Here is a 25,634-nt window from a genome sequence, read left to right on the forward strand (position 1 = left end):
GGAAATGAACAGCGTATGGTTTGGGAAAACTGTAAATAATGTAGTGGCTGGACTAAAGATGTCTAGACAAAGATATTGGATAGAATTTTAGATCCATCAAACATTTTCAAGTGTGGATGCCATAATTGTCTTTAATGATGAACATCTGAGAGAAGACTGCTTTTCCCTACAACTGTGCATTATTATGATTAGTTATTTCAACAATTCTGGTTGTTTTACTAGAATACCAGCATTCACTGTGGGACTCTTATTGATTACTGCTCATCCAGATATGCTATCAATGGATGACTCGGCATTCTTTTATGGACACTATCAGGTAAGAAATAAATCCGTATCTCTGAATTGTTCAGGAATGTTTGCAGCATCATTTTGTTTTGCCCTGGAATTTAGCCATTTTGAACTCCGTCCATCTGACCATCAGTATTCCTCACTGTGGATCCATTGATCTGCTTGTTAACATTTCTGCCTACTTTATGTGGACAGGTCCCTTCATATCTCACTGAACGTCAGTATGCCATCTTTTGGTTCTTCCTTTGTTGAATCTAGCTAAATTGCAATCACTATTTCCAATTTCTCTTTCCCTCTAAGTTGGGCAATTATTTGGGTATTGTAGAACTAATATAAATACTCACCCAGGAATTGGTCAGATAATTTCTGAAAAGCAGCCCTTACTTTTACAGGCTTAAGGGAGAAAGGTCTGTACAGTGTACTGTGTATGTAATCAAAATGGCTTCTTTGGTTTGCTAGAGTAGGAATGCTTTTATGTCTGATAAGTGTTTTCTCTCGCAGTTGTTTAGCTTTGGACTTGCTGATATGGGGATTGTATTCATTTGTTAACCAATGGGGTATGTTATTTTGTCTTGTGGGGCTGGGAGCTTGGGGGGATTCGCGGTCTTTTGAGGGGAGGCGGGAAGGAGACGCCGAGGAAGGTGGACGTGCGCTGCACTGCTCGGTCGACCACCGGGAGTGGTCCCAGGTGCGAGGACGTGGAGGTTGGAGGAAAGCGACGAGGAGTCAAATGGTTCGATGGTTGAGCTGCAACGATGTGCACTAAACTGACTGAACTTTGATAAGTTGGCGCCTTTTGCTCTATTTTCTTTTCCTTCATATATACTGTATTGCATAGTACTCTTTTAGTTTTAGTAAAATCTTTAAAGTGTATTCTGTAACGATATCTGGTGTGAGTTTGATATTGTGTGGTACGCTCGTCATAAACTTGATTCTCACAGCACCTACGTGTACGGGAGGTGGGGTTGGTGAGTGGCTGGATCTCCTTTTCCCCTAGACATATACCAGCCTGTTGGGTAAGTGTTATAGGTGAAATATTTAAGGGAACACGATGGGGTGGGGGGGGGGGGTTTCTTCACTCAGTGAGTAACAAGCTCTCCGTGGAAGCAGTGGATACGGGTTCACGTTCAACATTTAAGAGAAATTTGGATAGGTACGTAGATGGGAGGGGTATGGAGGGCTATAGTTCAGGTGCAATGACTAGGCAGATTAAGAGTTCGGTACAGACTAGATGGGCCAAAAGGTCTGTTTCTGTGCTGTAGTGTTCTATGGCTCTATGATCACAATTGCCTTAAAACAAATTTAGATGTCAGAGCACCATACATTATGGAAACAGGCCTGCAGTGCACACTAAGCACTTGTTTCCACAGTTTTCATTTTCTTGCATGCTAAGTACCAGTTTACACAATTTGCATTTTATTGCATGCTAAGTACCAGTTTACACGATTTGCATTTTATTGCATGATAAGCACTAGTTTACACAATTTGCCTTTTATTCTCCTCATGTTCCCATCAGCTTCCCCTAAATTTCGACCACTCAGCTGTACACAAAGGACAGTTAAGGGTGGACAATCAGTGGATCGATCTGCATGCCTTTGGGACTTGGAAGGGAAATGGAGCATTTGGAGGAAATTTCTGTGGTCTCAGGAAGAACATGCAGACTCCACACAGACAGCACTGAAGGCCAGGATTGAATCTGGATTGCTGGAACTGTGTGGCAGTGGTCAGACCAGTCTGCACCATTGTGCTTCATTATTAAGAAGAGACCCCTCACTATCTTTCAGCATCTCAGGATGAGGAATAAATGTAGCCTTTTTTGTACCTACATGGATACCTCCAACCAAGCTATTGGGTATTTTCTTCTGGTTCTACAGTTTTCTGACCTTGGGAATGCACCAACAATTGACCTTTACCCCTTCCTTTGTAGCTCTGCAAGAAGGGGTGCACTCTTATTCCCTGTCTTGCTAGGTTTACTTGTTCTGTAGTTTGATTTCCAATAACAACACTCATCAGCTTATTCCTGGTACTTGAGTGACAGACTGGGTGTGGTCGGTGTTGTTGGAAAAGAAGTATTTTGATAGCTGGCCAAAATCTGGATGATGATGCGGAAGTGTGTGTCTTTAAGTGAAGGTTAGGTTGTTTTGCCTACAGAAAGAAAGCATTATGTGGGCTTTTACTTACTTGCTTTCCTTGTGCTTAAATGTGTGCTGCCTCGATGACAATCAACTAGTAGCACTCAAATCTGCCACAATGAAGGGCTTTGAGTGGATGGTAATGGCTGAAATTAACTCCTGACTGAGCGAAGGCCTAGACCCAGTACAATTTGCCTACCCCTGCAATAGATCTACAGTTCCTCATGCTGCTTTGGTGCATTTAGACAATAGCAAAACATACATCAGGCTGCTGCTTGTCAATTACAGCTCGGCATTCAATACCGTCATCCATGTATTAACCACCAGGTGTCAAAACCTGGCTCACTGTACTTCCTGCTCTAAATGGATCCTCAGATTGCTTATCGGGCAACCACAGTCACCGTGGATCGGTAATGGTATTTCCTCCTTGGTGACTGTCAACACAGGGGAACCTCGAGGATGTTTGCTTAGCCCACCGCTTTGCTTACACTATATTCATGTCTGCGTGGATAAACACAGCTCAAAAGCCGTTTATAAATTTTGCAGATGACACCACTGTTGTTGGCAAAATCTCAGATGGCAAAGAGGAGTGAGAGATCAGCCGGTTGAAAGGTTGAAATTAATTTAATTGAATTGACTTTATTATTTACATCCTTCATATACATGAGGAGTAAAGATCTTTACGTTACGTCTCCACCTAAATGTGCAATGTGCAATTTATAGTAATTTGTAATAAGTAGTATGTACAACAGGATAGTCAATATAACATAGAAATACAATGGTATCAGCGTGAGTTAATCAATCTGGTGGCCTGGTGGAAGAAGCTGTCCTGGAGCCTGTTGGTCCTGGCTTTTATGCTGCAGTACCATTTCCCGGATGGTAGCAGCTGAAACAGTTTGTGGTTGGGGTGACTCAGGTCCCCAATGATCCTTCAGGCCCTTTTTACACACCTGTCTTTGTAAATGTCCTGAATAGTGGGAAGTTCACACCTACAGATGTGCTGGGCTGTCCGCACCACTCTCTGCAGTGTCCTGTGATTAAGGGAGGTACAGTTCCCATACCTGGCAGTGATGCAGCCAGTCAGGATGCTCTTAATCTTGCCCCTATAGAAAGTTCTTAGGATTTAGAGACCCACACCAAACTTCTTCATGCGTCTAAGGTGAAAGAGACGCTGTTGTGCCTTTTTCACCACATAGCTGGTACGTACAGACCACGTGAGATCCTCGTCAGAAAATAAAGTATCAATTTTAGGCATTCTCAGCATACAGAAATAATTTAGATTTACTGTGTTATTAGTGCCCAAACCTCCACTGTTAATTGGTGTTTAGGCCAAAGACAAATCTGTGCAGTGTTTCATGGAGCACACTTTGGCACTGAAGTAAAAGGATGAGTGTGGTAAAGGATTTTAAAATACGGCATCAGCACTTGTCTGCACAGTTGATATAGTTATAGGTGGGTGACCTTTCTACATCAAGCACTCCACAACAATTCAAGAGCAACTTCCTCTCTGTCATCAGATTTCTGATTGGTCCATGGACCCGTGAGCATTACCTCCTAATTCCTTTGTGTTCTCTATTCATTCCGTAGGTTATTGCACTGTCTTTGGGTAGAAGGTTATGGCTGAGGGCTGTTCTTGGATTGGAAATCTGTGCTGCTGATGTTGGGGATCAGTGCTAGACCCTTGCTGTTTGTAGTATACGTTAAGAATCTGGATGTAACGATAGGAGTTCTGATTAGTAATCATGCGGAAGATGCAAAGACCTTTGGTGTTAATGAAAATGAGGATGGTCTGTTTGAGGAGAAACTCTTTAGCCAGAGGGTGGTGAATCTGTGGAATTCATTGCCGTGGTACTGCATACATACATTGGTGATCAATGTGCTTAGAATCTTTGGAGGCCAAGTCATTGGGTATCTTTAAAGTGGAGTTTGATTAGTAAAGGTGTCAAAGGTCACAGGAAGAAGATGGGAGAATGGTGTTGAAAAGGATAATAAATCAGCCATGATGGAATAGTGGAGCAGACTCGATGGGCCAAATGGCCTAATTTGTTCTTATATCCTTATTGTCATTCACAAAATATTGATGAATTGGCATTATGGCTGGAGAAAAGGTATTTGGAATCTATTCCTGGAAAGTATGAATTAATGCATCTAGAAGGACCCTTACAGAGAAAATATACAGAATAAATGTAGGAACCTAGAGAAAAAGAGGGATCTTAGAGAGCAGATTCAATAATAGCCTCTGTGTTACCTGTGCTGAACGTTGTAGGCCAGAATGGTTTGGGCAGTTCAAAACTTGCCATTCATGAATCTGGTGGCATGATGGTGCTCCTTGTTATGGTTTGCATATTTTCCTTGTAAACATGTGTTTCCTATGGCTAATTCAGATTCTGCCTGATCCCAAAGGTATGTGAGTTAATTGGCTGAGTGTAATTAAGTGGTAGAATCTGGTTGGGGCAGGGTGTTGATGGGAGTGATGTTGTGGTTGTTCCTTTCTGTGCATTGGGCGACAACTTGGGCGTTTCTTCAGCACTTCTGTCTGTTTTTTATGAAAACAAATTGCTAGCTCGATACTCAACCCAGCACAGATGGAAAACATGAAAGGAGCTGGCCGCATTCGAACCCGGTACCACTCGCCTCAAAGTCCGGTGCAAATGCCGCTGCACCATCAGATAGCTTTGATAGGAATGTGTGGAGATTAAATTATAGAGCAACAGAGCAGAAATAAAAAATTTAAATCTCCTCTGGTTCTATAATTCTTTCCACTTTATATTTTAAAAATAACCCTCATTCTTTTCACTCCAGATTCTATTGCTGCAACCTTTGTTAATATTAATTTGGGAAGCAAGGCGCATGTGAAGGGTATCACATTGACAACATCCACAGGGTTTCAGTCATTGCATGAGAAATCTCAGTCATTATAGGAATCATGTTGCATTTATTGTGGTGGAACTAAAATGCTGTAAGCAAAGAAGTTATCTTCATTTTGGGCTTTCACTAAGTAGTAAAATATATTGATCTATGTATATTACACATAATGACTGAAAGCATTTGCCTTTCATGAGCTTTGGCTGGGATTCTTGTTGATTTGCCATTAAAATTTACATCCACAGTTGTGTGATCATGTTTCTGATTCCTTGCTACATGTTTGTCTTTTACAGGTTATTAGTACAATGGTGGTCCTCTTGTGTAGCATTATTCTTGCGGGCTCGTCACTGATGCTACTGAGTCGAAACAGACAGAAGAATGCTTACCGGATGCTGCAACGTAACTCCATTTCCAGGAGTATTAGTGAGGATGGTGTCGCGAATGAAATCCAAGTAACAGCTAGCAATGGAACGTCAAATATAGAATTTGCATCAGGAGAAGGTGAACGTGTTTTAATGTACATTACACCGTATAGAAAAAGAAATGGAAATTCCTGCCTAATGAAAAATTCAGCGCATTATTTTTTTTTAATTGTGGGAATAGTGTGGGTTGTTCCTTTCTTCCACCCTGCTCTTACTGGCCTACTGTGAACTTCCACTGAATTGTTTTAAATTGGATTCATAGCTTGTTGTTGCCGAGTTTAATGATTGGTCCGAGTATCACCAAACCCTGCAAGTTAATAGGCATCCCGGGGAGAATTGTTGAGCATACCCAGGGTCCATGTATATTTATGGCATTTTATGACATCTTCATCAGTGTACATGGCACTGGACCCACCAGATACTTAATGTCTAAAGTACATTTATTATGAAAACGTGTATACTGTGTACAACCTCGAGACTCGTCTTCTTGCAGGCAGCCACAAAACAAAGAAACACAATAGAACCTGTCAGACACCCCACACAACAAACACCCAATGTGTGAAAACTTGAACTAGTCTAGCCATTCTCCTATGACCTCTCTCATTAACAAAGCATTTTGGCCCACAGAACTGCTGCTCATTGGATTTTTTAAAAAAAATTCACACCATTCCCTATAAACTCTAGAGACTGTTGTGCATGAAAATCCAAAGATGTGTAGATGGTACAAACAGCTGATACTGTGCATCGCTGGTGAAGTGAGTGAGTGAAGAAGGGGTGTGGGTGGAGTGTCTATCGAGCAGGCTGCTATGTACTGTATGGTGTCAAGTTTCTTGAGTGTTTGATGAGATCTGTACATTTAGGCAATGGAAACTATTCCATCACAGTCCTGACTTCAACATTGTAGCTGGCGGGCAAGTTTTAGGGAGTTAGGGGGTGAGTTAATAGCTGCAGGATTCTAAGCCTCTGATCTGTTCTTTTAGAAACATTGAGTTTTTGATAATTCCAATTTAATTTCTGGTGCATGGTAACCCCAGGGTGTTGAAAGTGGGGTGTTTCAATGATGGTAATGCCATCAATCTTACAACTTTCTATTTATGACATAATTATCTCAGAACATTTAAGTTGGTCTTCACATCATCTGCAGTTATTCATTTCAGGACAAAATGCAGAGACTTATTACATTAAGATTTTAAAGTAGTCATTTATGAAAAAGTAAAATTATTAAATTGAACAGTACCTGTTGTAGTTTGAAATGTTTAAGTGCTTATAAACTATGTGTGTAAAAGTTAATTTTGTTTGCAGACAGGTAATTATAAGAATGGGTATTAAAGGTATTTATTTTATTAACAGACATTTGTGAAGAGCAAATAGAAAATCAAGATGAATTATGTTATGCCAACCAGGAGGTTCCAAATGATAGCAGAACCTTAAATACGACGTTACTGGGTGGTATGGTTATTAAAAGTTAATGATATGTCCTGTTTAATAACTTGAATATTTTACTAATGAAAGACAATATGAAATATATGAAGTGCACTGCAGGACTTTAATGTACACTGATCTAGAAATTCTTATAGATCAAAACATACTAGTGACTCATGACCAAAACACAACTAATCTGCCTTTTCTCAAGCCTCAGAAGTTGCAACCAGATTAATACAGCTCACGTCCTCTTCTATAGGCTCTCATCAGCCATCTAGAACAGGGTTTCCCTTCTTCCGCTGCTCTCACCTGCACCTTCTCCTTCCCAGACATCCACCCTCACCTCATCTTCGGCTGTCTTAACAGGGATAGAGTTCCTCTTGTCCTCACCTACCATCCCATGAGCCTCCACATCCAGAACATCATTCACCACAACGACTGTCATCTTCAGTGGGATCCTACCACCAATCACCTTTATCTCCCATTCCACCACCCCACCTTCTGCAACACTTCACCTGTCGGGGTCATCTGTTGTATCCAGTGTCCCTGGTGTTGCTTCCTCTATGTCCGTGAGACCAATGATATTTGGAAAAATGGCTTTGTTGAGCACCTTTGCTCCATTGACAATGGGGAGGATTTCCTGGTGCCCAACCATGTTAATTTCATTCCCCATTCCCATTCCAACATGTCAGTCCATGGCCTCCACTTCTGTCACAAGGCCAGTGTCAGGCTGCAGGAACGAAACCACGTATTCCATCTGGGCAGCCGCCAACTTGATGGCATGAACATCGACACAAGAAATTCTGCTGAGTCCTGGAAATCCAGAGTAACACATAGAAAATGCTGGAGGAATTCAGCAGGTCAGGCAGCAGCTACGGAGAGGAAAGAGCAGTTGATGTTTCGGGCTAAGACTCATCATCAAGACCGGAAATGAAGGGGCAAGAAGCCAGAACAAGAGGTGGAGGGAAAGGAGTATAAACTAGGTGATAGGTGAAGCCAGGTGAGGGAGAAGGTAGAGGGGTGGGGGAGCGGTGGGTGAAGTGAGAAGCTGAGAGGTGATGGGTATAAAGGTAAAAGGCTGGAGAAGAAGGAATCTGATAGGAGAGGAGAGTGGACCATGGGAGAAAGGGAAGGAGGAGCAGCAAAGGGGGGAGGTGATAGGCAGCTGAGAGGAGGGAAAGGGGGAGGGGGAAATTACCAAACATTGGGGAAATCAATGTTCATGCTATTAGGTTGGAGGCTCCCCAGAGGGAATATGAGGTGTTGCTCCTCCAACTAGAGAGTGGGCTTATCATGGCAGTATAGAGGAGGCCGTATACCAAAATGGCATGAGCATCGATTTACATAGAAATCCTTCAGCACAATACAGGCCCTTCGACCCACAAAGCTGTGCCTTACAAAATTACCTAAGGTTACCCATTGCCCTCTATTTCACTAAGCTCCACGTACTTATCCAGAAGTCTCTTAAAAGACCCTATTGTTTCCACCTCCACCACCACTGCCGGCAGCCCATTCCAAGCACTCACCACTCTCTGTTAAAAAAAAAACACAACAACTTACCCCTGACATCTTCTCTGCACCTACTTCCAAGCACATTAAAACTGCCCTTTCATGTAAGCCATTTCAGCCCTGGGAAAAGCCTCTGACTATCCACACTATTGACGCCTCTCATCATCTTATACACCTCTATCAGGACACCTCTCATCCTCTGTCGCTCCAAAGAGAAAAGGCTGAGTTCACTCAACCTATTCTCATAAGGCATGCTCCCCATTCCAGGCAACATCCTTGTAAATCTCCTCTGCACTCTCTCTATAGTATCCACATCCTTCCTGTAGTGAGATGACCGGAACTGAACACAGTACTCCAAGTGGGGTCTAACCAGGGCCCTATATAGCTGTAACATTACCTCTTGGCTTCTAAATTCAATCCCATGGTTGATGAAGGTCAATGCACCGTATGCTTTCTTAACCACAGAGACAACCTGCATAGCTGCTTTGAGAGTCCTATGGACTCGGACCCCAAGATCCCTCTGATCCTCCACACTGCCAAGAGTCTTACCATTAATACTATACTCTGCCATCATATTTGACCTGTCAAAATGAACCACCTCACATTTACCTGGGTTGAACTCCATCTGCCACTTCTCAGCCCAGTTTTGCATACTATCAATGACCTGCTGTAACCTCTGACAGCCCTCCACACTATCCACAATACCTCCAACCTTTGTGTCATCAGCACATCTACTAACCCATCCCTCCACTTCTTCATCCGGGTCATTTATAAAACTCACGAAGAGAAGGGGTCCCAGAACAGATCCCTGAGGCACCCGACTGGTCACCAACCTCCATGTGACCTGTCTACAACCACTTTTTGCCTTCTGTGGGTAAGCCAGTTCTGGATGCACAAAGCAATGTATCCTTGATTTCTCCAACTTCCAGTAATTGCTTCCCTCGCCCCCTTCCCTCCTTTTCTATTTCCCATTCTGGCTTCCCTCTTACCCCGTTTCTCTTCACCTGCCTGTTACCTTACTCTGGTGCCTTTCCTCCTTCCCTGTCTCCCGAGGGCCACTCTCCTCTCTGAGCAGATTGTTTCTTCTTCACCCCTTTATGGTTTCCACCTATCACCACCCAGCTTCTCACTTCACCTCCCTTCCTCGACCCACCTACCTTCCCACTCACCTGGCTTCACCCATCCCCTTCCAGCTTGTATTCCTCCCTCCCCCCCCCCCCCCCCACCTTTCTCCAGTCTTGGCTCGAAACTTCAACTCTTTATTCCCCTCCTTAGATGCTGCCTGACCTGCTGAGTTCCTCCAGCACTTTGTCACTCTTTGTTGGTCTGGATTTCCAGCATCTGCAGAATCTGTTGTGTGTAGAAGGAACTGCACTTGCCTAGTTTCAGTTTTATTATTCTGTCATTAATAAGGAACTAATGGCAACACAGTTTCTTCCCACTGTGGTACTGTTAGCTGTGGTGTCATTCTGCACTAACTTCTCTAATTCTGGGCTCTAAATTAACTTTGATTTTAATAATTCAACCTTCCACTATGAAAACCAAGTCTGTAACTCCTTTTACACCTGTCTGAATCTCTACTTTCCTGCTTTCAGACACTCCTTAAGAACCACCAGCTTGACCAGTTTTTTGTTCATATGTCCTGATTTCTCCTTTTAATGTTCAGTGTCACATTTGTTCTTAAACAAATATATAATACTGCAGATGATGAAAATCTGGAAATGCCTCACCTGTTAGATGGCATCTGTGGAGATTGGAACAAAGTTAATATTTCAGTGTTGTGGCCTTTCAGCAAAAATTCTTTCTCTACTTTTGTGAATACTGTGCAACGTACTGAGTACTTCCAGATTTTTATTTTCTTTTGTTAGTATTCTGGTTGAGTACCTTTTGAATGTTTTAATATGACAAAAGTACCTCATAAATACACAATGTTTTAATTTGGCGAGAGGTAGATATGAGTTAGTATTTTGAATGGACTGTCTTCCTCTTTGTGCAGTCGCATTTCTGTTTGTGCGTTTTTGATCCTAAGTTAATCAGTTGTACTTCTCAATCGATAATAGTTGTTTCCATTGTAATGACAACATGTTAGCTTTCTCCAACTACAAATCTTATCTTTGATGTATCTACCAGCAGAACAAAATAGGGAGCCTTGCAACCCTGAAAACACGTTGATGCAAGAAACGGGGCACTTACAGAATAGAGATCCACAGCTCGCCAGGCACGTGCTACTGTGTTTGCTTCTCATTATAGGCATGTTTGCTGTAAGTTTTAACATTAAAATAATTTTGCTTCCTTTTAATAAGTATGTTAATCAAAAACAGAAACAAAAAAAAGTCACCAATATACTTTTCATGTAACATCTGCAAAATACTGGAGGAACTCAGCAGGCCAGGCAGCATCTATGGAAAAGAGTAAACAATCGACGTTTCGTGCCGAGACCCTTCATGCCTTTATCCTGAAACGTTGACTGTTTACTCTTTTCCATAGATGCTGCCTGGCCTGCAGAGTTCCTCTTGCGTTTTGTGTGTGATGCTTGGATTTCCAACCTCTGCAAATTTTCTTGTATTTATATTGTTTTCATTTATTGTTTGTCTCAGTTTATGCTTTGCCTTTCTCAGAAGCATTTTTGTTGTTCATTGAAGTATTTGGCAGGTACCTTTAAGCTAGTACAGTCCTCCTCAAGAAAGTGTGATGCAGTGTTAATCTTTGAGTGCCAATCTTATGAGGTAGCTAAGAGGAGGCACTCAGTTGAAGAATTGTGACTGGATAGAATAGAAGCTACTTAGATTATCGCTAAGCTTGTATGGTACTTGATTAGAGCGTGCTTGGAGAACTCTGTATAGATCTGGTCATGTTGTCAGTAGAGAGTGGAGAGAGTTCAGAGACAATGTTGAGGGATGATGCCAGAAATACCAGGGTACATTTATCAGGAAAAGATAAGTGGACTGAAACTCCTCACCCTTGAAAAGAGAAAGCTGTTTCACCTGTTAGAGGTTTTTAATATAGTGGAAGGTTCTGATAGAGTGGATAAGAATATTTAGAGTGCATAGAGTGGTGAAGAGTATTAATCAAGAGGGAATTTGACATAAGAGGTTCAACAAGGAATCCAGTAGAGAACATGAAAGAAATTACTCAAAGAGTGGTGATGATGTGGAACTGGTTACCACAGGAATTGGTTGCATCATTTAAGGCTTGAAATACATATGAAGGTGAAGGGAATAGGTGTTGACTTGATAATTTTGGGTGAGCAAAGATGGGAGAAGGCTAAAGAGCAGCATAAATTCCATCATGGGCAGGTTGAAATAAACGACCTGTTTCTGTGTCATATATCCTTGGCTACATTTTCTCCAGCTTCTTTTATTACAGTTGAGCCAGAGCAATGCACTTTAGTTTCCCTAAACAGATCTACATGAAGCACTGGCCTAGAATATTATGAACACTAATAGGTTCTGCAAATGCTGGAAATCCAGAGCAACACAGAATGCTGGAGGGACTCAGCAGGTCAGGCAGCGTCTATGGAAATCATTAAATAGTCTTTGTTTCAGGTTGTGAACCTTCATCAGGAGTGGAAAGGAAGGGAGAAGAAGCCCGAATAAAAAAAGTGTGGGGAGGGAAAGGAGTCCAAGCTCAAAGATGATAGGTGAAGCCGGGGGGGTGGGGGAATGAAATAAGAAGCTAGGCCACAGTTTAAGAATTAAGAATAAGGGGTAGGCCATTTAGAACAGAGTTGAGGAAAAACTTTTTCATCCAGAGAATTGTGGATCTGTGGAATGCTCTGCCTCAGAAGGTAGTGGAGGACAATTCTCTGGATGCTTTCAAGAAAGAGTTAGATAGAGCTCTTAAAGGTAGCGGAGTGAAGGGATATGGGGAGAAGGCAGGAACGGGGTACTGATTGTGGATGATCAGCCATGATCACAGTGAATGGTGGTGCTGGCTTGAAGGGCAGAATGGCCTACTCCTGCACCTATTGTCTAGGAGGTGAGAAGTGGAAAAGTTAAAGGGCTGGAGAAGGAATCATATAGGAGAGGAGAGTGGACCATAGAAGAAAGGGAAGGTCAAGGGCACAAGGAGGTGGAGATAGACAGATGAGGAGAAGAGAAGAGGAGACCACACCAGGAGCACCAGATACAGTAAAAAGACCTCAACAAATTCGCAACTAAGGTGTTGCCTGGCTTGGAAAGACAGTCAGGGTCCCTGAATAGAGATGAGGGAGGAGGTGAATGAGCAGGTGTGGCACTTCTTCCACTTGCAGGGATAAGTGCTTGGAAGGAGATTACTGGGGAAGGACAAATGGACAAGGGAATTACAGAGGGAGCAGTCCCTGCAGAAAGCAGAGATTTCAGGAGGAACTAGAGTTGTGTTTGGTGGTGGAGTCCATCTGAAGAAGGTGGAAGGTGCGGAGAATGATGTGCCGGATGCGGAGAATGATGGGGTGGTAGGTGAGGACAAGAGGAACTCTATCACTGTTAAGGCAGCAGGAAGATAGGATGAGGGTGAACGTCCAGGAAGTGGAGCTGATGCAGGTGACAGCAGTATCAATGGTGGAAAAGGGAAATACTGTTCCTTGAAGAAGAAGGGCAAATATGATGTCCTGGAAAGGAAAGCCTATCCTGGGAATAGATGTGACAGAGAGAAAGGGGAATGATAGAGAAGCAAAAATCCAGAGCGGGGTGTCCAAGAAGAGGAGTGGTGTTGGAGACAGGACAAAGGATTATTGGTGTGGGTTAGAGAGCCCTTGCCAAAGAGCTGGGCTTGGAGACAGAGGCAACAGAAGAAGAGCTCAGTGACACTGAGGCCTGGACGAAGCGAGACTTCATTCTCCGCAACTATCACCCACTTCAGTGGGATTCTAAAACCAAACACATCTCTATCACCTCCCACTTTCTGCTTTCCACAGAGATAGCTGCCTCCATGATTCCCTTGTCGTTCGTTCCTCCCTAATAATCTCCCTCTTGGCACATATCCCTGCAAGTGAAAGAAGTGCTACATCTGCTCGTTCACCTCCTCCCTTTATCTCCATTCAGGGCCTCAAACAGTCTTTCCAAGTGAGGCCACACTTCACTTCTGAATCAGTTGAGTTTGTTTACTATGTCTGGTGCTCCCAATGTGTTCTCCTCTACTCTGGTGAGACCCAATGTAAATTGGGGGACCACTTTGTAGAGTATCTTCTCTCCATCCGCAAAGAGCAGGATTTCCTGCTTCCAACCATTTTAATTCCAATCCCCATTCCCATTCTGACATGTAAGTCCATGGCCTCCTCTACTGCCACGATTAAGCCATTCTCAGATTAGAGGAGCATCACCTGATATTCTGTCTGGTTAACCTCCAATCTGATGGCATGAATATTGATTTTGATGATTTTTCTCTCTCTACTCTTCAGTTATCTATCTGGACCCCCCTTAGCTCTTCGTTTCTCCTCACCTGCCTATCACCTCCTCCTTGTGCCCTTGGCCCATCCCTTTCTTCTGTTGTCCACTCTCCTCTCCCATCTGATTCCTTCTTCCTTCTTCTCCAGCCTTTTACCTTTTCCATTTCTCATCCCCTAGCTTCTTACTTCATCCCCCCTGCCCCACCTACCCTGCTTCACCGATCATATTTTAGCTCATACTCCAACCCTTCTCCCCACCTTATTCTGGCTTCTTCCCTCTATCTTTCCAGTCCTGATGAGGCACCTTGGCTCAAAACATTGATTGTTTATTCATTTTCATAGATGCCTCTTGGCTGAGAATATTGTCTGTTTTTAATATTGCTTTTTATTGAAAATGTATTGTAGTGTAACTACAGTACTTAAGTTGTCTGCAGAACTTTTATTGATCCCTGACTGACAGTATTCTGCTATTTTTCAGAATGTATCTAGTTGTTTGTGGTTGTTAGTTAACCCCGATCCAGGTCGCCTTTATGTTGAACTGCAGTTTTTCTGCGTAATCTTCAATTTTGGACAGGTTTGTGTTCTTTAAATGACTGCATTCTATGAAAGTATTTTGATGTTTGAATCATGATGTTGAATTAATTTAGTGGTCAATATCAATGAAAGCAATAGGCTAAGTAATACATCAGTTTTTGTTTCCCTTCAGGGTTTTATTTCATTTGGCATATTTGGATTAGACAAGCATTCAGTCATTCTTCCATTTAAAAAAAGGTAAATAATTTTATTTTATGCAACTACATGATGTGTTCTTCCTACTCTTCACTTTAAGAAACATGATTTGCATACTGAATAGACTACAATATACATAGGTGAAATATGTCAAATTGTATTAAACTGGTAAATTATGTATTTTTTTACAAACTGATTTGGTATATAGCAATATATTTTATCAACTTTGTAATTATGGGATGGCACAAAGCAAACTATATGAATTCTGGTCTTCCTCATTATGCAGTTCTTGTGCCACAAGAATTGACTCAAGTGTTCCAAGACGGGCGAAAATCTCGGACTTTTTAGCAGTTTATCCATAAATAATAGCCTGTTCACTTAATAGGCTTGAAAATCTGTGGTATGGAAAAGATTTTGGAACACAAGCTGATAATGCAGTAGCTGAGCACATAAGAATGACTTGCCAACAGTTTACTCAGTATCATCGTGATCAGTGTGCCAAAGACATCGTTGAAAAGAGGAGGTAAGAGCTTCCGTTAAGTTGTAGCATTTGCTAATTTAACTTGCTTGAACTTCAATACTAATAAGTTAATCTTGAAAATTGGTTGCTAAAATTTACTAAGATTCCATTACTAATTATAAAAAAGTATGACAGTTCAATTTTCAAATTTACAGCATGCATGAATTGGTTAAATCTGTTCATCAATATAATGTGCTTAATTGTGACACAGTATATTAATGAAGAAATGATTTGTGGAAAGAAAGTTGAAATATTAAGGTATTGAAAACAGTGCTTCATTTTAATTAGGGATTCTTTGTGACCTCTTTCTACATATTTCTATGGCATTTTTCCCCTAAACTGAGTAATTTTCCTTTCTACAGATATTTTACATGTCGGGTTTCATCCCAAAACATCAGCGCTTCCTTCTCCCCCCACCTCCAGCCCCTAAAGATGCTGCTTGACCCCCAGTGTTCTCCAGCAGATTGCTTGTTGCTCTTTCATGCAAGCATTGCTTTATCTTCAGAAGTAGAGTGCTATTTGGATGAATTATTGTGATTACTGCATAGTTGAGTGAACTAATTGCATCATGAAGCCCCTGTGATGTGATGGATAATGCAGTGCTAGCCCAACTTCCATTAGTGCAGGTAGGAACACACTGCTCGATGGAAAAGTGGAGACATCCATTTTTAACAGAGCAAAATTCTTATTTAATTTTTCCCTGTTATAGCGAAATGCTCTCTCGCAGATAGAACAGTGAGCATAAATCAATTTTCAGTTGTAACTGCAGTTTTCAACAGTTAATTTGTAATTTAGTAAGCTCTCAAGTGTATTTCTCTGTGTACATTACAATCACACAAAATCCCACAAGAATCTCAACTGAATTCATGTAACTCTGCCTCCTATAAGAATGCCATTTCATTATCCCATTATAACTGCTCCGATCACAAGACAGGTATCTCATGGGTTGTGTATCACCTTCTTGAACAGTGGTTTCCTCCGTATGGTGTAGTTGACTGAGTTCCTTGTTGCATCTCTTTAATTTCTGTCATCTCTATTTCCACTCCTGGACAGATCCCATTGTCCTCCACTAATGTCACGTTCAACAGATCATCATTCACAATTATTGCCACCTTCAATAAGGTTCCACCATTAGACACACCTTCGCATCCTCTTCTCCCCTTTCAGCATGGTAAAGAGCTATTCCCTTTGCAATTTCCCGATCTACACTCCCATCTCCTGTAACCACTGCTATTTTCACAGCACTTTCCCAGACAAACATAGATATGCAATATCTCTCCTTTTCTCTTTCTTTCCTACCTATCATCTGTGGACCCAAACAGTTCCTTAAGGTGAAGCACTGATACACTTGCATGTCTTCTAATCCAGTGCATTTTGCTTGGTGCTGTCCATGTGGTGTTCTCTATATCAGAGAAATCAAATGTGGCTTGATGATCACTATACAGAGCATCTGAACTTAAGCCTCAGTGGTGACTCCTACAAAACACTGGAAGAACTCGGCAGGTCAGGCCGCATCAATGGAAAAGAGTAAACAGTCAACGTTTTGGGGCGAAAAATGTTCTGGCCAGAAAAGTCTTCTGTTTACTCTTTTCCATTGATGCTGCCTGACCTGACCTGCTGGGTTCCTCCAGTGTTTTGTGAGGGTTGCTTTGGATTTCCAGCATCTGCTGACTTTCTCGTGTTAGCAGTGATTCCTGTTGCCTTTCGTTTTAATTCTCCATCCCACTCCCTTTGATCCATCTGTCTGTTTCTATACTGTTATAGCACGGTCTAATATAATAATATTACCTCAGTTTGTCTCTCTCTATTAATAACACCTGAACTACTGAGCTTTGCTTTTTGCAGCTTTAATGCTCGTCTGTTCATGTATTCTTCCGTCTCCATCCCTTCTCCATTCTCTCCTCTCTCTTTCTCTCTCTCTCTCTCTCACACTGTCTCACACAGTCTCACACACTCTCTCTTTCTCTCTCTCTCTCACTCACTCTCTCACACTCTCTCACTCTCTCTCCACTCTGCAGAAAAGGAGGAAGTCATGGAGAAGTTGCCTACGGAGTCTCTTTGGGGGGAAGTTAGGAACAGGAGGGGGTCAAAAACTCTACTGGGAGTTTTTTTAGATCACCCAATAGTAATAGGGACATCGAGGAGCAGATAGAGAGACAGATTCTGGAGAGGTGTAATAATAGCAGGGTTGTTGTGGTGGGAGATTTTAATTTCCCAAATATTGATTGGCAAGGTATCAAGGGGTTTAGAAGGGGTGGAGTTTGTTAGTTGTGTTCAGGAAGGTTTCTTGACACAATATGTAGATAAGCCTACAAGAGGAGAGGCTGTACTTGATCTGATATTGGGAAATGAACCTGGTCAGGTGTCAGGTCTCTCAGTGGGAGAGCATTTTGGAGATAGTGATCACAATTCTATCTCCTTTACCATAGCATTGGAGAGGGATAGGAACAGACAAGTTAGGAAAGCGTTTAATTGGAGTAACGGGAAATACGAAGCTATCAGGCAGGAACTTGGAAGCATAAATTGGGAATAGATGTTCTCAGGGAAATGTACACCAGAAATGTGGCAAATGTTTAGAGGATATTTGCATGGAGTTTTGCATAGGTATGTTCCAGTGAGACAGGGAAAGGATGGGAGGGTAGAGGAACCGTGGTGTACTAAGGCTATTGAAAATCTAGTCAAGAAGAAAAGCTTATGAAAGGTTCAAAAAACTAGGTGATGATAGAGATCTAGAAGATTACAAGGCTACTAGGAAGGAACTTAAGAATGAAATTAGGAGAGCCAGAAGGGGCCATGAGAAGGCCTTGGTGGTCAGAATTAAGAAAAACCCCAAGGCATTCTACAAGCATATGAAGAGTAAAAGGGTAAGACTTGAGAGAACAGAACCAATCAAGTGTGACAGTGGAAAAGTGTGTATGGAACCGGAGTAAATAGCAGGGGTACTTAATGAATACTTTGCTTCAGTATTCACTACGGAAAAGGACCTTGGTGATTGTAGGGATGACTTGCAATGGACTGAAAAGCTTGAGCATGTAGATATTAAGAAAGAGGATATGCTGGAGCTTTTGGAAAGCATCAAGTTGGATAAGTCACCGGGACCAGACCAGATGTACCCCAGGCTACTGTGGGAGGCGAGGGAGGAGATTGCTGAGCCTCTGGCAATGATCTTTGCATCATCATTGAGGATGGGAGGTTCCGGAGGATTGGAGCTTTGCGAATGTTAATCCATTATTCAAGAAAGGGACTAGGGATAGCCCAGGAAATTATAGAGCAGTGAGTCTTACTTCACTGGTTGGTAAATTGATGGAAAAGATCCTGAGAGGCAGGAATTATGAACATTTGGAGAGGCATAATATGATTAGGAATAGTCAGCATGGCATTGTCAAAGGCAGGTCGTGTCTTATGAGCCTGATTGATTTTTTTGAGGATGTGACTAAACACATTGATGAAGGTTGAGCAGTAGATGTAGTATATATGGATTTCAGCAAGGTATTTGATAAGGTACCCCATGCAAGGCTTATTGAGAAAGTAAGGAGACATGGGATCAAAGGGGACCTTGCTTTGTGGATCCAGAACTGGCTTGTCCACAAAAGGCAAAGAGTGGTTGTAGACGGGTCATATTCTGCGTGGAGGTCAGTGATTTTTATAAATGACCTGGATGTGGAAGTGGAGGGATGGGTTAGTAAATTTGCTGATGACACAAAGATTGGGGGTGTTGTGGATAATGTGGAGGGCTGACAGAGGTTACAGTGGGACATTGATAGGATGCAAAGCTGGGCTTAGAAGTGGCAGATGGAGTTCAACCCAGATAAATGTGAGGTGTTTAATACTGTGGTAGGTCAAATACGATGGCAGAATATAGTATTGATGGTAACACTCTTGGCAGTGTGGAGGATCAGAGGGATCTTGGGGTCCGAGTCCATAGGACACTCAAAGCTGCTACACAGGTTGACTCTGTGGTTAAGAAGGCATACGGTGCATTGGCCATCAACTGTGGGATTGAGTTTAGGAGCTGAGAGGTAATGTTGCAGCTATATAGGGCCCTGGTCAGACCCCACTTGGAGTAATGTGCTCAGTTCTGATCACCTCACTGCAGGAAGGATGTGGAAACCATAGAAAGGGTGCAGAGGAGATTTACAAGGATGTTGCCAAGATTAGGAAGCGTGCCTTATGAAAATAGGTTGAGTGAACTTGGCCTTTTCTCCTTGGAGCAATGGAGGAGGAGAGGTGACCTGATAGAGGTGTATAAGATGATGAGAGGCATCAATCGTGTGGATAGTCAGAGGCTTTTTCCCAGGGCTGAAATGGCTAACATGAGAGGGCACAATTTTAAGGTTCTTGGAAGTAGGTACAGAGGAGATGTTAGGGGTAAATTTTTTTTACACAGAGAGTGGTGAGTGGATGGAATGGGGTGCCAGCAGTGGTGGTGGAGGTGAATATGATAGGGTCTTTTAAGAGACTCCTGATAGGTATATGGAGCTTAGAAAAATAGAGGGCTATGTGTAACCCTGTAATTTCATGTTTGGGACAGCATTGTGGGCTGAAGGGTCTGTATTGTGCTGTAGATTTTCTATTCTCTCTCTCTCTCTCCAATCTTTCTCTCTCTCTCTCTCTCTCTCTCTTTCCCCCTCTCTCTCCCCCCTCTCTCTCTCTCTATTCTCCCTCTCCAAAACTATCTAAATTAAGTAAGGCACCAAAGTTGCTTGATAATTTTACGTTCAGAGAAAATCAGAAATGTGATAGAAAAATTATGAGTTCCTTTTATAAAGAAGTAATAAAATTGTAATTTTTGATCTGAATATGAAATAGTGCTTCTAGCTACTCTAACCACAAAAAATATTTTCTAGCTCAGTTGGAGGACCATATGCTGATTGTTAAATTTTTATTAAAGACTGGATAATTGGTTTGTTACTTGGATTTTTTGAAACCCACATATGGGATTTGACTGCTGCTGGCAAGTCTAATTATTATTGCCCACTCTTAGTTGCCCAAGGAATAAGCCCTGGGTTGCTACATTCTAATGAGTGGAACTATTTTTATACAGCTGCTGGTAGACAATCAGTGACAAGGTAACATTGATTTATTTCTCGCTCTGGGCAACATGACTTGGAAGGGAGTTTGCAGATTGTGGTGCTTCCATTTGTCAGCTGTCCTTATCCTTGGTAGAAATTCTGGATTTGGAAGATGGCGTCAAAAAAACTTCATTGTATTCCTGCTGTTCATTTTGTACGTATTGCCTCCACAATTTGCCTGCTGTTGAGGAAATGCATGTGTAGTGCGGTGTCTTGGGTGCCAGCTATGCTGTGGGTGGTGTTAAATTTGAGTGTCGATGAAGCTACATTCAACCAGGCAAGTGAAGAAAACTCCATCTCCACTGCCAGCTTGTGCCTCACGGATGAAGGAAGGTGGATAGTCTCTAAGGGTTGAGTTGAGAAATGACAAGGGTAAAAGGACCCTCATGGCAGTTGTGTACGGCAGCCAGGAGGATGTGGATTACAAATTACAGCTGTAGATAGAAAAGGCATGTCAGAAAGACAATGTCATGATAACCGTTGGGGATTTTAACATGAAAGTGGATTGAGAAAAGCAGATCAGTACTGGACCTCGAGAGAATTTTTAGAATATCTGAGGGATGGCTTTTCAGAACAGCTTGTTGTTGAGCCCACTAGGGGATCAGCTGTGCTGGATTGGGTGTTGGGCAATGATCTGGAGGTGATAAAACAGAGCTTAAGGTTAAGGAACCCTTAGGGAACAGTGATCACAATATGATTGAGTTCACTTTGAAATTTGAGAAGGAGAAATTAATTCCAATGTGTTGGTATTTCAATGGGATAAGGAAAATTACAGTGGCATGACATGGGAACTGGCCAAAGTTAATTGGAAAGGAACACTAGCAGGAAGGAAAGCAGAGCAGCAATGGCTGGAGTTTCTGCAAAAAATGAGAGAAGTGCAAGACAGATATATTCCAAATAAGAAGAAATTTTCGAATGGAAGAAGGACACTACCATGGCTGACAAGTGAAGTCAGAGCCAAAATAAAAACAAAAGAGAGGGCATACAAGGAAGCCCGAGCTAGTGGGAAGATAGAAGATTGGGAAGCTTTTAAAAACTTGCAGAAGGTAACTAAGAAGGTCATTGGGAAGGAAAAAATGAATTATTAAGCAAGCCTGCGACTAATATCAAGGAAGATACTAAAAGCATTTTTAAGTATATAAAGGGTAAAAGAGAGTGGAGGGTAGATATTGGACCAATAGAAAATGATGTTGGAGATATTGTAATGAGAGACACAGAGATGGCAGAGGAACTGACTGTGTATTTTGCATCAGTCTTCACAGTGGAAGACATCTGCAGTATACCAGACATTCAAGAGTGTCAGGGAAGTGAAGTATGTACAATGAAAACTACAGCTGAGAGGCTGCTTAGGAAGCTTAATGATCTGAGGGTGGATAAATCTCCTGGACCTGATGGAATGCACCCTCAGGTTCTGAAGGATGTAGCTGGAGAGACAGCAGAGGCATTAGCATTAATCTTTCAAGAATCCATAGATTCTGGCATTGTACTAGATGACTGGAAAATTGCAAATATTACTCTGCTATTTAGGCAGGGTGGGAGGCAGCAGAAAGGAAACTATAGACCTGTTAGCAGGGTAAACAAAGGAGATGCAGTAGATGTGGTGCACTTGGATTTTCAGAAGGCCTTTGACAAAGGTGCCACACATGAGGCTGCTTAGCAAGATAAGAGCCCATGGAATTACAGGGGAGTTACTAGCATGAGTGGAGCATTGGCTGATCAGCGGAAAACAGAGTGCGGAAAGGGATCCTATTCTGGCTGGCTGGTGGTTACCAGTGGACATCCACAGGGGTCAGTGTTGGGACAGCTGCTTTTTACGATGTATGTCAATGATTTGGACTATGGTATTAATGGATTTGTGGCTAAATTTGCCGATGATACAAAGATAGGTGGAGGAACGGGTAGTGTTGAGGAAACAGAGAGACTTAGATAGTTTAGTGGAATGGCTAAAGAAGTGGCAAATGAAATACAATGTTGGAAAGTGTATGGTCATGCACTTTGGTGGAAGAAATAAATGGGCGGACTATTATTTAGATGGGGAGAGAATTCAAAATGCAAAGGGACTTGAGAGTCTTTGTGCAGGATACCTGAAAGGTTAACCTCCGGGTTGATTTGGTGGCGAGGAAGGCCAAATGCAATGTTTGCATTCATAGAGGTATAGAGGTATAGAAGTGCAGAGATGTGATGTTGAGGCTCTATAAGCCACTTGTGAGACCACACTTGGAGTATTGTGTGCAGTTTTGGGCTCCTTATTTTAGAAAGGATAGACTGACATTGAGAGGGTTCAGAGAAGATTCACGAGAATGATTCCAGGAATGAAAGGGTTACCGTATGAGGAACGTCTGGCAGCTCTTGGGCTGTATTCCCAGGAGTTCAGGAGAATGAAGGGGGATCTCATAGAAACATTTCGAATGTTAAAAGGCCTTAACAGATTAGGTATGGCAAAGCTATATCCCAATGTAGGGGAGTTTAGGACATGAGGGCACGACTTCAAGATTGAAGGACATCCACTTAGAACAGAGATGCAGAGAAATTACTTTAGTCAGAGGGTGGTAAATCTATGGAATTTGTTGCCATGAGCGGTTGTGGAGGCCAAGTCATTGAGTGCATTTAAGGCAGAGAAAGATAGATTCTTGATTAGCCAGGGCATCAAAGGGTATGGGGAATAGGCAGGGGAGTGGGGATGACTGGAAGAATTGGATCAGCCCATGATTGGATGGCAGAGCAGACTCGATGAGCAGAATAGCCTACTTCTGCTCCTATATCTTATGGTCTTATGGACATTTTTAGAGTCATGAGGTGAGCTGCTGCTCAAATGAGGTGAGTGTACTCTGGTAAATCCCAGGAGTTTGGTGGTGGAAGACTCAATAATTTTTGAATATCCCAAGAGTGCTGAGATTCCTTTCTGGGTTTACACATCGCAAGGCACAAGAAGCACAAAGGTTGCTTGCTATTTATCAAGCAATGCTTGAATATTGACCAGTCTTCTTACAAGTAGGCATGGACCAGTTTATAATCTGGGAGATTGTAAACTAAATTCAATATTGCCCAGTTTTTAGAAACTTTACTGTAATTCTCTAAACGAATAATAGGAGTTATGTTTGAAGCTAGAGTAATAATGATGAAGAAATAGATCGAAACCCAATACTGCATCAGATAGAAAGATGAGTTTGTTGAGGCCTGAGAGTGACTAGGGAATAAGGTTTGAAGGACTGACTTTCACCTGCCAACAGCTAAATGAGGAAATACGGCATCATTTAGAGATGAAATTTGGACAGGTAGTGTGACACCACATGGTTGAAGGGCAAGCCAAGGATAAAAGTTATGATGTAGAGTTAAATGTTATCTTTGTTCTTGTAGGGGCAAAATATTTTGTTATTCAAGACTCAAATGAACCTACATAGCTTCAGTTAATGATGCAGATTTATCTGTAGCAAGCATTTATTTCATTCTGTCTCCTGTCTTTCTACCATTTACTGTTTCCTTTCCTATGGAACAGTGATATAAGACATGCAGACCAAGTGGATGAATCATTCCTTTGACACAGGTGTGCAGCAGAAACCTCTTCAGGCATTTTCCAGGGCTGTCATCTGGTGGACTGGTTGATTCGAGCTGGCCTCGCCCATGACCGAAGTGAAGCTAGTAAATATGCAGGCTGTTTACTTCAAGGTGGCATAATTCAGCACTTAACCAATGAATCTCCATTTCAAGATGATTCACTGTACTACTATATGGTGCAGAAGAATATTGTGTGATCTGGACTTCATTAGAGCTGCTTTGAATTTAGAGCTGAAATGCACAGGACCTTTCTCTTCTTGCTGTAAAAATGCATTAAGTTTGTTTTAAAATCCTATTATTAACCAAAGATTTTGAAATATTGTTATTAAAGATTGTTAATTTGCCTAACTGTTTTTTACTAAGATGTAAATTGTTAGTGCATTAGTGTATATGGAAGATGATTTTAACCCACTTAAATGTAAGATTGTTCTGTCAGATCAGGGTAAAAACGTCATGTAAATAAATTTGAGCCATGGATTGCACTGAAGTACTAGTCATTTTGTACAAGAAGCACAGAAATTAACATTTCTGTTTGCAGCAAGCTGTCTTATCCAAAATGCTTCCACTGATCACGTATCCATGATTTTGACATTCAAGACTTGATACTGTTATCTTTACTAAAATACAGCAGATCTGCTGCTGTTCTGAGGGAAGTATTTGCACTTTATGTTGAAAGGTGCACTTTTAAATTTGGTCGCATGTAAGAACCTGCATGTAAAGCTGAATGATTATATTTGTTAAAAGTATTCTGTTGTTTAATGCTGCTCATAGTTCAAGACAGAATCTAACACATTTATAAATAGGTTTTCTTAGACCTATTTCTTTTAACTTCAGTTCTATCATATTGAAGTGATATGTTTTTGTTGGAATGTTTTTTAATGAAATAAATATTTTAATAAGTTAAAGAGATTCCCTTGAATTCTGTGTAAATGTATAAGTCAAATTTCAACCTTCTTGATTATCAAAAAGGATCTTGTGCTTTCCCAGTGTATATGACAAATAAACTCGGGCTTCAGCCGGGTAGAGCCTATCGATTTTATCCGATGATTTTGATGACACACTCTGTCAAGTTCATCAGGGATGATGCCTGGGCACGTCTAGTCCGATGGTATTTTGTACTCCCATTGTCATCCCTCCTGATTGGTTAGTCCTCATCCAATCAGGTTTCTGCTGTCCCACCTTGTTTATAACTGAATTCCAGTTCTTACTTAGAGTGAGACCTTAGTCTTTGTTAAAAGTATTTTCCTCTAGTTTTATTTCAATGGCTTAGTTCATCAGGTAGTCCTAAATGCCATTGGTGCAGCACAATAGTTCGGTGCCATCGAAGTCACTCCCATGACCATTGCGAATGGAATGTTCCGCTGCTGCCAATTTCCTCTGGGTTGAACTTCTTAACTGAAAAAAATACTCATCTGCCTTTCAAACTAATTTGTTAAAAGTATTCTATTTTGTTTTTTTGCAAAATCTGTTGCCTAGAAATTGGATTGCACTTGTTTTCCCCTTATCTCCTCCCAGAAGTGTAAAAGGTCATTGCATGACCCCTATGGGACCAGCCAGAGTTCAGTACGCTGCTGCCGCCTTGCTCAGCAATAATCAGAGGACATTCTCCAGTTATCAGGCACCTCCATTATGATGGGTCCAGAGAAGAGAATGACTGGAGATAGCTCCCAGAATTCCAGGGAAGGGCATTGAAGTGCTCATCAGTGTGGCCATTGGCATAAGTGTGACTTCATGGAACAATGTTGTCAAATT

General features: G+C 41.8%; 1 protein-coding gene across 3 annotated transcripts in view; it reads left to right on the forward strand.

Annotated features, from left to right (window-relative positions):
- The window catches only part of gpr155b (G protein-coupled receptor 155b), a 90,556-nt gene extending 65,765 nt beyond the window's left edge, over positions 1 to 24,791 (forward strand). The window contains exons 9-16 of one of the 3 annotated variants that reach the window (XM_073047190.1): positions 223 to 316; positions 5,579 to 5,786; positions 7,058 to 7,156; positions 10,769 to 10,899; positions 14,485 to 14,580; positions 14,713 to 14,777; positions 15,121 to 15,258; positions 23,872 to 24,791. In XM_073047190.1, coding sequence (XP_072903291.1) covers positions 223 to 316; positions 5,579 to 5,786; positions 7,058 to 7,156; positions 10,769 to 10,899; positions 14,485 to 14,580; positions 14,713 to 14,777; positions 15,121 to 15,258; positions 23,872 to 24,079 — 1,039 coding nt within the window. In that variant the 3' untranslated portion in view covers positions 24,080 to 24,791. Of the gene's footprint in view, positions 1 to 222; positions 317 to 5,578; positions 5,787 to 7,057; positions 7,157 to 10,768; positions 10,900 to 14,484; positions 14,581 to 14,712; positions 14,778 to 15,120; positions 15,259 to 23,823 lie in introns of all 3 variants that reach the window. The other 2 variants (XM_073047191.1, XM_073047192.1) reach the window with 2 other exon arrangements.
- Positions 24,792 to 25,634: the final 843 nt, after the last annotated feature.

Source organism: Hemitrygon akajei, chromosome 5 (genome assembly GCF_048418815.1).
Source record: "Hemitrygon akajei chromosome 5, sHemAka1.3, whole genome shotgun sequence".
Lineage (NCBI taxonomy): Eukaryota > Metazoa > Chordata > Chondrichthyes > Myliobatiformes > Dasyatidae > Hemitrygon > Hemitrygon akajei.